Below are 12,352 nucleotides of genomic sequence, written 5' to 3'. Positions count from 1 at the left end.
ACTAAAAATTCTCACAAACTCTTAAATTGAAATATTGAATCAATGTATAAATCAATAATCTCAATAATAACAATCTCAAATCAAATTAACTACCTGAAGTTGAAGTTAAATAAATCTAAAGTATATTTAAAAATTAAAATTAAAAGCTAAATCCTAGTAAAAATTAAAGAAGATAAAGATTGTTCCGTAGATGTTCTGTATGGATGGACTTACTGATGATATTAAGAAGGTTTCTCGGATGCGACAATTTCATTCTCCTTCACATTCAATCAAACTCTACTCCAATTATGCCTTGATGTTAGTTCATTGCTTTCTTGTTAGTTCGTTGCTTTTTAATTGGACGCGACAATTTTACAAGTGATCAACCACCACCATATATGAAAAGTTTTTAAAATTTTGCCAATATTAACATTCTTCTCCAATGTCGTCCAAGGGATGACACCGACGAAATATCAAAAGTCCTTCAAAAGAATAAGAATTAATTTAGAAGAGAAAAATAATTTAATTTTTTACAGATTAATTTATAAATAATGACAATACTAAAAAAATAAATAGTAAATTTTTTTTATTTTAATATAAATAATAATTTTTTTAATTTAAATTAATTTTCAGTTTATAATTAATTTAGTAGTAAATTTAACATAAAAATTATTTTATTAATAAAATAAAATTTTAAAAATTATATTCTTTATTATAAAAAAATAATAAATAAAATTATAAATTCTGTCAATATCTCAAAATTTTCACTATAAATTACTCTTATTCTTTATTTTTTAACATTGTATTTTCATATTTACCATATGAATATTTTTCTAGAGTTTAAAATAATTATTAGTAAGATAAAAATATATTTTATTATATATATACTCAAAGTTTACATATTGATATTTAAAATAACACATAATTAAATAATAATAAACAATAGATTAAAAAATAAAACCCATTGAATAAAAAATTGTTAAACCTTTTAATTTGCAAAGATTAGAACATTGAATTTTAAAAAAATTAACAGCAAATTACAATATATATACTATCTTTTAACTAAGGGGGTAAACTCTCAAATTTCAACTCAGATGGAAAGAAATTAATAATACCAATAATAATAATAATAAGATTCTAATTGATTACAGAAATAAAGTTGGAAGACTAATTTTGAGACGACCTAAACCCCGCTCACTATGAACGGAATCGCCTGAAAAGTAATTTCTTGCAAATCATAGGGGACATAAGGTGTACAGTGAAGAAATAAGATTCAATTTCCAACCACTTAAAACAATACAATTAAGGTCCTGAAAAATTAAAACTCAAAATTTCAGCGTTAGATTCTCATTCCCCCTTTGCAAATACGTAAAAGGGGATTGCCAAAAATTGCAGGCAAAATACATGTAAGGGAAGCCAAGCCCGCAACTCTCTCAATTCTTGAACAGAGAGAAATAAGAAATACACTCAGCTCCCAAATAGAAAGCAACTTACTAGATAGAAGTTGTGGTTAAGCATCACCTTTGCCACTAGTGCTTTGAATTTTGAATAACATGTAGATTACTTCACCGCATCTTATAATATTGAGTTCTTGAGACCACACACCGCTGCCCATTCAATGCATATTTGATCATTATATTAATGTCGCGAGGATTTTTTTGGTCCGGTGCGACAGTCATGTTCCCAGATAAGACTTCCCCTTCGCATATAGTTAACACATCTTCTAGGTACAGAATTGTTTGCTTCCAGTGTGTAGCCCGTGATCTTGGCCCTGCATTGATTTGAGTTCGTCAGAGAAGCATAAAGTCTTCCCCAATATGCTATTCTAAGAATGAAATGTAGACAATGGACAGAGCATTGTTCAAGCACAACACACAACCAACTGGCCGCGTACAATCCCCCACGTACTGTCAAGTTGTCATTCTAACTTTTAACTTTAGACTTGTATTAGTCTCGTGATGACGATGCTCAAAGTAATGAAATGTGTAGTATTTTTGAGGTGACCTTCAAACTCATTGAATTTTACAAAGACAAGCATCTAATCCAAATGACTAGACAAACAGCACATAAAAGCATAAATAAAAAAAAGATTAACCTGTAGAGAAGCCCATTAACTTGCGACATTTGGTAAATGACACATCAAAGTAGGCCACCAAGGCATGGATGTAATCATCCCGCTCAGCCACAAGCTTAAAAGGAACTGTGAAGGAAGCGTCCCCAGAAACCATTTGAGAGATATCCATAATCTGAAATGAGGCGAAGTAAACCAAACGATCACCAAAACAGGGAAGAACACCCAACAAAAGTATAGACCAAAAAATTTTTAAACAAGCATACATCCTTGTCTACATGCACATACGTGTTTTTGGCACACACACAAGTTTATGCATATCTCACCTTGAGGAGCTGGCAGTCTGTGACAATTTGTTTCTGATCAACAGTATCAACAAGAGGTTCCATGATGGCTTGCTTCTTGGTGCAACTCATGTTAAAGCCATACACATTATTCCAAACTGGAGTAGTGTGAGAGCAAAAGGGACCAAACAACCATTACAAAACAAGATCCAATAATTTTTCAGCTTACAGAAACACATGCATAGAAGAGAAGTCTAAGAAAAACTAAAAGCCCCATTCATGGAATTGATATGAGAGAAGAGTCCCCAAAACTATCCAAATTTTGGAGCCTAAAGAAAACGACTAAAAAATATACTTGTATGCATTAGAAATTCAAGAGACTCACATTCAATCTTATCTTCTTTGTAGTCTGCATCCTCAATGGCTGTCAAATAAAGGGAAGCTTTGTCTGGTAGAAGAATTCCATCACTGACCTGAAAACCGGCAAAGCACAAGAAAAGTTGACACCATTGATTTCTTATATCAAAGAACTACAATTGATATAACAATGTTCTGCATAGTCAGAGAATAAAGTGAAAAATGAAATACAACTTACAAGCCATTTATCTCGTACATAGAGGACCGTGTTTAACATATTTTCATACAATAGAAAATATCCCATCCACTTTGAAATTATAATATCTACTTTAGCAACTGGTAGCTCAATTTCTTCAATCTTTCCCTTCAAAACTGTTACAACTGTAACAATATTTTATTTAAGAAAAAAAGGGCAGAGTCACTGACTACTTTGAAGGAATATAGAAAGACAGTAGAATTAGCAAAACTTCATAACACAAACATATTACCTTCTGAAAAACCATTTGATTCAACTATTTCTTTTGCCATGTCAGCCATGTCTGAGCACTCAACCTGAAAATGGAAAAGCAGGCAACCACATTTAATATAAAAAAACACATGACAAAAACACAAAATATGACATGCCTAATCGTAGCATCTTGATTGAAACAATTCCTTGCTGAATAGAAGAAAGGAAAGAAGTGAACACATACCGCATAAACATGTGCAGCCCCAGCTTTTGCACAAAATAGGGACAGAATTCCAGTTCCAGCGCCAACATCAAGTACTATTTTATTCTTAAACAGAAACTTATTCTGATATATAACATTTTGATAAGTTTTAGTTGTCACTACATCCTTCAGCATTTCCTGGAATGTAAATGTGGTCAAGGGAATATCAGTTGGTAACTAATTTTATGTAACAAGGGGGAAATGCATCGCATAAAATAAATCAATTCCATAATTACTCAAGAATTCCAAATTTCACAATTTAAAAAGTCATCTAGATGCAGCATGGTAGAAAATATTGAAATAATACAGATGCATGAATTTGAAACAACTCAAACAACAGATTATTCCCTTCTTCAGATATTTGCTGTATAAAGAACACTAAAAGCATCAACCATCATGATACTTGGCAGTGGCCCATGAATAAATAAAACAAGCAGATGCAAATCACAAGAAAGCAGACATATATAAAGATTCAAGAAAAAGGAAACCGTTAAAGAGAAAGAGATTACAAGTTGACATACTTCAATTCTTGAAGAACAAAAATTGTGTATCCTAAATCATCTTTTACGTATCAAATATGTTTCTTTATTTCCTATTGTGTTTGAACATTATGAGAAAGATGATTTCTGGTACCTTAATTCCATCTACATTAATTTCGTCGCCGTTCCTTCCCTGCCCTTGCTGATTCCTTCTCGCATTATTCCTACGATTGCCTCGATTTCTTCTTCTCTTTGGCTTCAAAATTATGTAACTATTGTCGTTAGGACTACATGTATATTGCAGTAAAAGAGAAGAGAAGAGACGAGGTGTTTACCATTTCCAATAATTGAAGACGACCGGCAAGAAAAGACTGACGGAGATGTTGTGGTTTCTTGAAGAGACGAGACGTACAGTAAGCAAGTTGGCACCAGAGAGTTGCAGTCGCTCGTGTCCAGAGAGAATATGAAAAAGGCGGGATCTAAGCTCAGCTTTATAGCCCAAAGCAACACCATTTTTACTGTTTTACAGTTACCAATTACCATTTACCGTATAACGACTTCAGTTACTATTTACTGAATAACGACTTCAATGCTTACGTAAGCAATCCATGCGGTCTTCATTTTCCTTCTTTTACGGTTTATTTTTTATTTTAGCTTAATTTAATACTTTTAATTAATTGAACCAATAAAAATAGATTAATTAATTAAAACGATCAACATCCAAGTATATTTACATTTTAATTTTAATTTTTTAATTTTAATTTAATTGATTCAACTTTTATATTTTTATATAATTTTAATTCACCAATAAATTTTTAAATTTTAATAATTTACATAGCACTTTAATAATTTAATTGGGATGTCATATCATATATATTATTATTACTTTTCTATATGAATTAATTATTAAATAATTAAAAATTTTAATATTTATATCATTTTATATTTTAAATTAAACATTTAAATTTTATATTAATTAATATAATATTTACATTTAAATATAATTTTATTCGATTTTTAAGAATTAAAATATAAGAATTTAGATGAAAATAATATTAATTTATATTTATGAAAATTTTATAATAATATATTATTTTTAATTATTTATTATATACTGCTATTTTAAATTAAATAATATATTTATTATAAAATATTTATAACTATTATTATAAAAATAAAATTTATAGAAAATGTGAATATCATATTTAACGATTAGATTATTTATTTTTAATTTTAATTTTAAAAATTAATCAAATTATATTCAAATATAATTGTTAAATCAATTTGTTTAAAATTTAAATATTTGGATTAAAATATAAAAAAATATAAATGTTGAGTTTTTTTTATCAATAAATTAATTTTTTAAAAAATAATAATAATAATATACGTCATATACTAGATTATTAAATTGTTAAATTATCAAATTTAAAAATATATAAATCAACTAAAATTATATTAAAAAATAAAAATTGAAATAATTAAATTAAAATTAGAATATTTAAATTAAAACGTAAATACGTTTACCATAAAAATAATAAGATGTTTTTCAAATTTTTTATAATAAAAAAATATATGTTTCAAAATATTTACTCTTGAAAAATTCTTCAATAACCTATGTCAACAATATTTCAATTGAAGGCATCACAACTGAGGCTTTACTATGCTCTCAAAGAGCTCATTCTTTCTACCATGCGCAACTCCTTGAATCGCACCAGAGGCTCAATACTTCATCCACTACGCTCCCACCGGCACCGCAGTTGGACATTTGATTTGCCTACGATCCCGTCCTTGAGCCACTTTGAGATCGAGTCGGGCCTAATTAACTCGGCCAACTCACGCTTAGACGATTTTCTATGGAGTTTTACTCGAGATTTGCTTCAACATGGTGAGAGACTATTACTATCTTCTCTCCTTTGGTTGAACTACAATCAAAGATATTGTATCAGATCATGGCAATTGAAAGAGAGAATGAAATTACTGGTATATTTACAGGAACTCTCACAGGAAACACTTCAGGCGTTGGAGATGAATCTCAAAGGACATGAGAGAATGTGCTTGAATCTGAGGATTTGGAACTTGCTCAAAGGTAATGAAAAAGCTAGTGCCTTCAAGCACATTTTTTTATGGAGTTCATCAGATTTTTAACCGAAAAAGTCACAGCCAGCAACAGGTGCTTGAAGTGGCATAACAAGAGATCCCGAAGGGTTTCTTTTTTCTTTTTTTTTTTCCTTCAATTATTTGAAAAATATTTACAAAAATTTAATGGTTATATGTTAAGTAAAATTTACTTTCTTTTCTCTCAATTAATAAAAAATAATGTTACAGAGATTTAAATTCATAAAAAAAAGCCAACTTCATAACCATTATATTAAATATTTATATTTTTTCATAATTTTTTTATAAACATTTACTTTAATAATTATTAAACATATTTTTGTTATAATCGAGCTTATGTTAAATGTAGGGTTCTTTTTTTTTTTTAAATATCTTAATGCACCTTAAATAAAAAGACTGAAGAAACGATAAATTGCACTAAAACAAAAAAAAAATGTGGATTTTGATTACTTGGTTACTCTGTTCACATACAAAATGCAGATGGAAAGCTAAGGAAAAATTTTGCGGCTGGTACATAAAGCCACAAAAGCCTAAAATTTACATGATCAACTTAACACATTTAACTTACAAAGCCACCAATTCAAGGCCATGTGTGTATATAAGCAATGGTAGCTTGTGATTAGAAACCAAGAGCCTTTCATATCCTTCCATCAATTTGTGCAGGCTGAAATTGCAGAATCCCTGGGAAAACTGAAGGATACCATGGAATCTAGCAGGATAACTCCAATGATTTTCAATTTCATGCATTTGAAAACTATGCTTCTACTGCAGTAACAGCTTCTTCATCTGTAGAATCAGGTGAAACAATTTCTTCTACAGGTTCTCCATCCTCTGCTCCCTCGTCCTTACTTGAGCCGACATCAAGTAGCTTCTGCCTGAGTTGCATCATAAGTTCTTCCCGAGCAACATCATTTTCTGCTAGAAAGCGTTTAAGGGCTTCCTTCCCGCGGAAACTCTGACCATTGTAATTGTAAAACGAACCAGCCCTGACAAGGTATTTGTGTTTTACCCCCAATTCTATGAGCTCTGATTCTCGACATATTCCCTTTCCAAATTCAAGTTCAAATTGGACTGTTTTAAATGGGGGGGCAAGTTTATTCTTTACAATTTTCACTTGAACTTGACTTCCAGTAGTCTGCAAAGACAAAAAGTATCACAGATTAAAATCAGAGAGAGAAGGCACAGGAACAATCAGAGAAGTCAATCAATGTATACATTTTGGCTAATTTGAACCCTGCAGGCCCACTCCTTCCCCACCTTTAACCATTTGTGCTAAAGCCAAACCCAACCCCTCATTTCAAGCACATGGCTTATGCTGAAAACATCAAGGTCAACAAGAGAACTGGTGCCACGCTAAATACATGGTCCATATAATGGTAGATCAACAAGAGATTTTACTAGTCAACTTGGATGGGAAAAGAATCATAGCCATTATCAATATTCTACATCACATTCTCTTTCTTATAAAGTCAAAGTGTAAAAAGGTGGTGACACCAATGTAGATGGAGCAATTTGCAATGCAAAAAAATCCATCCGTACTTTCAATCAATCCGTTTAGCCCTGTTAGCGTTAGCCTTTTGCACTCCTCGGGGATCTAGATTAGATCTTTTCTCCAGACAACTCCCTACACCAAGAAGCATCCTTGCACATCCAGTACTTGGTTTGGGAACACAAAGATATGTCTGGGACCAAATGCTACGTACTGGTTCTAGGCAATTTTGCCACATGATATGACATTGTTTTTTGCGTTTCAATGAAAGAAAGGTAGAGAGCTAGAGGCACTTCAAATCAAGTGTGTTTTAGACTGTTCTCATAGGAAGACAAAAGGTCATGCAAATTTTAGAGTTCAAACAAGTATGAGGTAAAATCAGAAATACTTTGATTAGGTACAGTTAGTTAATAAATTGATGAACAGACAAACGTCGTACCTCTTCCCCCTTCTTTATAAACCCCACCCTTCTTATGTTCAAGCGCACTGAAGCATAGAACTTCAAAGCATTACCACCACAAGTTACTTCAGTTGGCCCACCAAATCCTCCAAATGTACTAATCTTTGACCTCACCTGTATATGGATGTAAGCAGTGAGGAAGTATGATCATTAAGTAAATGTACACATAATACAGAAATTGCAGACCGATAATGTACTTCCTCTGTGTGCACATTAGATCAAGATATAAACAAACTTCATATTGAGAAGATGACACCAATATCCGCAAGAGTCTCCAATGAACAACTCACTTCATTACACTTCAGGCAATATTGGCATTGCCACCAAGATGATAGAAGTTAAGAAGTTAAATTACATCAAAAAGAGAATATAACCATGTTTCTTTAGAAAGAACATACAAAGACTGACACTAATAATGCATTAAATTACCAACTACATGCTACTGAAAGGGGATAGTCATAGCACAGCATGACTGATGATACCTTGGCCTAAGTTCATTCCTGCCCTAGTTACACCTACACCTCTCAAATCAAGCTTAGCATAGAACCTAATCACAACCATGGTTCTTGGATCAAGCTCAGTTCAGAACTTTCTTTTTTTGGGTTCTGGGGAGGGGGGTCAAAGAAGGACGGGAAGGACCGCATGCAAATTGGGTCAATTGTGATTCACAGCAGACTCACAACCCAGCAAACTGATTACAACAAACTAACTAAATTTGATGAAGGTAGTAATTTCAAGAAGTTCAGGAATGTCTAAGCCCAAAATAAAATAATAAGTAGGTAGAGCATCCCCATTCCCCGGTGCATATGGATCTCTACTTGCAAATTTCAGCATAGGATCATCTATTGTACACGGCGGTCACCCTGCTTTTCTGCAAGGAACCTATTTCCGGAAACCCATGGCTTTTAATCGGAAAGGGCAATGGTAACATTGTTGCAACACTCAGACCTCAGAATAACAAGTAGATAGTCCCCTTAAAGTTCAGTCTTAGCAGTATGGATTTCACAAAGGAACAAGGATCCATTTGTAACCAAAACTTACGAATTACACAAACAAAGGCCTAAATATTCATACTTGATTTATAAAGATCAATATTGTCTGTGACAGCGATAAAGAATGGCTCAATTTGCGCAGCGCCTGGCTCATCAATCTAGCTTGCATTGCCATGTGAGCGTCGCCCATCTCACCATCAAGCTCACTTTTAGGCACAAGGGCAGCTACCTGTAACCAAATGAAAAAGGTTAACCATAATTAAAGGACTTGAGTTTAATTCAGCAACTTCAATCCAATGAGCTCAAGCATATTCAATGTCCTTTCTAAAACCTCCTGCAGTGATAAGAACATTGCCTGAGACACAGAGATATCAAGAGTAGGGATGGGGAAGAAGACCAATTCCATGAAACATGCAAAATGCTCTAGCAGAAACAAGATACTATAACTGAAAGAGAACTCTACACCATGCAAAGTACCAACAACAGACTTTTACTTACACTGTCAACAACCACAACATCCACAGAACCACTCCTTATAAGCATGTCCACCAGGCTGAGAGCTTGTTCACCACAATCAGGTTGTGATAGAAGCAAGTTTTCAGTATTTACTCCAATGGCCTGAGCTAGTGATGAGTCAAGTGCGTGCTCATTATTATTTAATCTATTGTTTATTATTATTTAATTATGTGTTATTTTAAATATGAATATGTAAACTTTGAGTATATATATAATAAAATATATTTTTATCTTACTAATAATTATTTTAAACTCTAGAAAAATATTCATATGGTAAATATGAAAATACAATGTTAAAAAATAAAGAATAAGAGTAATTTATAGTGAAAATTTTGAGATATTGACAGAATTTATAATTTTATTTATTATTTTTTTATAATAAAGAATATAATTTTTAAAATTTTATTTTATTAATAAAATAATTTTTATGTTAAATTTACTACTAAATTAATTATAAACTGAAAATTAATTTAAATTAAAAAAATTATTATTTATATTAAAATAAAAAAAATTTACTATTTATTTTTTTAGTATTGTCATTATTTATAAATTAATCTGTATTTTTTAAAATTTATTAAAAGTTATTATTTTTTTTTTCATTCATTTCATTTATTTTTATCGTTAATTTATTAAGAAAAAAATTAAATTATTTTTCTCTTCGAAATTAATTCTTATTCCTTTGAAGGACTTTTGATATTTCATCGGTGTCATCCCTTGGACCACATTGGAGAAGAATGTTAATATTGGCAAAATTTTAAAAACTTTTCATATATGATGGTGGTTGGTCACTTGTAAAATTGTCGCGTCCAATTAAAAAGCAACGAACTAACAAGAAAGCAATGAACTAACATCAAGACATAATTGGAGTAGAGTTTGATTGAATGTGAAGGAGAATGAAATTGTCGCATCCGAGAAGGCTTCTTAATATCATCAGTAAGTCCATCCATACAGACCATCGACGGAACAATCTTTATCTTCTTTAATTTTTACTAGGATTTAGCTTTTAATTTTAATTTTTAAATATACTTTAGATTTATTTAACTTCAACTTCAGGTAGTTAATTTGATTTGAGATTGTTATTATTGAGATTATTGATTTATACATTGATTCAATATTTCAATTTAAGAGTTTGTGAGAATTTTTAGTTTTATTGTAAATGGAAGATTTTTTATTTTTAATGAATATATATTCAATTATGTTATAATAAGTGAAGTGTGAGTTTCTACGATGACTAAATTATTGCGGTGAATTTTTTTTTAATTTTATAATAAAAACTACTTTATATAAATTGTTATGAATTTTACTAATATATTATATTAGAATAGAAATTCGAGTGATTTCGTAATATCTATCGATAATCTTTATATTTTTTAATTTTTATTGAAATTTAAATTTGAATTTTGAATTTTGGATATATTTTATATTTATTTAATATTAAGTAGTTAGTTTGATTTGAGATTGTTATTATCGATATTATTGATTTGTGCATTAATTAAAGTTTCAATTTAAGAGTTCTTATTTTCTTGCACCAAAAACAGGTCTCTTGGCTGAAAGAGAGATTGGCACCCACGTTGATACTACCAATAGAGTCGCTAAATCTGTGAGAACTGTTGGAATAATAATATCTCTTTGAAAATTAAATTTAAATATTTTTAAAATTTTATAGATTGTTTAAATTTTATAGTTGTAACTAATAAAAATGTAATTAATTTATTATTTTTTTATTATAAATAGACATATTAAATTTAATAATGTATACAATAAAAGTAAAAATATAGCTAATGCAATCAAAGCACAGCCATTATGTTTTTTTCTTCTTTATTATTTTAAAAAAAAATTTTAACTAAAGAACATGCCATATTTTAATCAATCTTTTAAACTAAATCTTTTTTAAACCCAACAAAACTTGCTTTTATGTTTAGCTATGACTCTCTTAGCTGACAATCACACAGGAGTTTTTGTAGCTCGGAATTGCAAATACAAATTCGGTGTCTCTTCTGCATAAGCTGTATATCTATATATATGGTATGGAAGGTGGCAGAATCGGTGTTGGTTCAGACTTCAGAATACAGGCAGGCTATACAAATTTCCTGAAGGTTTTACTCGTAAATATTTCGACTCATAGGATCCAAGATATGCATTAGGAATCACAATCACAATTGGTTTCAACCTATTTATCACATTTTTTTATGTATAAAAATTATGAATATATTTAATATTTTGTTTAATATGTATTTTCTATAATGATATTTTCAACTTTTAACTTAACTAATATTTATTATATTAGAATTTTTAAATAATTATTTAAATAATAAATATAATAATAATTAATATTCATTTCATCTCATAATTTTTATTCACTTTATTTCTTCACACATATTTTAAAAAAATAATTTTTTATTAACTTTTTAATTATATTTAATTTAAAAATATTAAATTTTATTAAATAATAAAAGAGATTTTTTTTTAAAAATAAAATAAAATTAAATAGAATTATAATAATTATTTTATATGTTATTATCTTATTAATAGTTATTTTAACTTGTAGAAAAAATTCATATGGTAAATACGAAAATAAAGTGTTAAAAAAATAGAGTAATTTACAATTAAATAACTGAAATTTAAGATAATTTTTAAAATTAAATAATTTAATTTTTAAAATTTTATTTTGTTAATAAAAATTCTTTCCCTTAAATTTATTATTAATTAATTATAAATTGAAAAATTATACCTAATTAAAAGATTAAATTATTATAAATATTTAAAATATAAAAATTAAATTATTATAAAAATTAAAACTATAGAGATGAAATTATCACAAAATTTTTGAATTTATTTTTTCTCATTAAACAGGTAATGCTTAAGTCATAAGTTTCATCAAATAGATATATAAAAGTAAA

General features: G+C 29.4%; 2 protein-coding genes across 2 annotated transcripts; both read right to left on the bottom strand.

Moving 5' to 3' along the window:
• Positions 1–1,203: 1,203 nt before the first annotated feature.
• LOC110608312 (probable protein arginine N-methyltransferase 1.2) lies at positions 1,204–4,423 on the bottom strand. The gene is made up of 9 exons (XM_043954749.1): positions 4,293–4,423; positions 4,035–4,167; positions 3,384–3,539; positions 3,180–3,243; positions 2,930–3,072; positions 2,720–2,807; positions 2,377–2,492; positions 2,075–2,225; positions 1,204–1,750 (listed from the first exon to the last, which is right to left on the bottom strand). The coding sequence occupies exons 1-9, from the start codon at positions 4,421–4,423 to the stop codon at positions 1,545–1,547; spliced, it is 1,188 nt and encodes a 395-aa protein (XP_043810684.1). The 3' UTR covers positions 1,204–1,544.
• Positions 4,424–6,413: 1,990 nt separating this feature from the next.
• LOC110608311 (DNA repair protein recA homolog 3, mitochondrial-like) lies at positions 6,414–10,408 on the bottom strand. Its single transcript, XM_043954748.1, has 5 exons — positions 10,302–10,408; positions 9,435–9,597; positions 9,019–9,165; positions 7,924–8,058; positions 6,414–7,130 (listed from the first exon to the last, which is right to left on the bottom strand). The coding sequence occupies exons 1-5, from the start codon at positions 10,406–10,408 to the stop codon at positions 6,750–6,752; spliced, it is 933 nt and encodes a 310-aa protein (XP_043810683.1). The 3' UTR covers positions 6,414–6,749.
• Between the last annotated feature and the right edge of the window lie 1,944 nt (positions 10,409–12,352).

This window comes from Manihot esculenta, chromosome 3, assembly GCF_001659605.2.
Source record: "Manihot esculenta cultivar AM560-2 chromosome 3, M.esculenta_v8, whole genome shotgun sequence".
Taxonomy (NCBI): domain Eukaryota; kingdom Viridiplantae; phylum Streptophyta; class Magnoliopsida; order Malpighiales; family Euphorbiaceae; genus Manihot; species Manihot esculenta.
The sequence above is the reverse complement of the archived record's forward strand: the minus strand, read 5'-3'. Positions and strand labels throughout refer to the sequence as shown.

What these genes read in the sequence shown, in the direction of transcription:
- LOC110608311 (XM_043954748.1), bottom strand. Translation starts at nt 10,408, where the DNA reads ATGGTCTGTATGGATGGACTTACTGATGATATTAAGAAGCCTTCTCGG. An exon ending in TACTCCAATTATGTCTTGAT is followed by an intron (nt 9,598 to 10,301) that starts GTTAGTTCATTG and finishes AATAAACAATAG; the next exon opens with ATTAAATAATAATGAGCACG. An exon ending in TTATAAAGAAGGGGGAAGAG is followed by an intron (nt 7,131 to 7,923) that starts GTACGACGTTTG and finishes TTGTCTTTGCAG; the next exon opens with ACTACTGGAAGTCAAGTTCA.
- LOC110608312 (XM_043954749.1), bottom strand. Translation starts at nt 4,423, where the DNA reads ATGGTAATTGGTAACTGTAAAACAGTAAAAATGGTGTTGCTTTGGGCT. An exon ending in CTGGTGCCAACTTGCTTACT is followed by an intron (nt 4,168 to 4,292) that starts GTACGTCTCGTC and finishes ATATACATGTAG; the next exon opens with TCCTAACGACAATAGTTACA. An exon ending in GGGCTGCACATGTTTATGCG is followed by an intron (nt 3,244 to 3,383) that starts GTATGTGTTCAC and finishes TTCCATTTTCAG; the next exon opens with GTTGAGTGCTCAGACATGGC.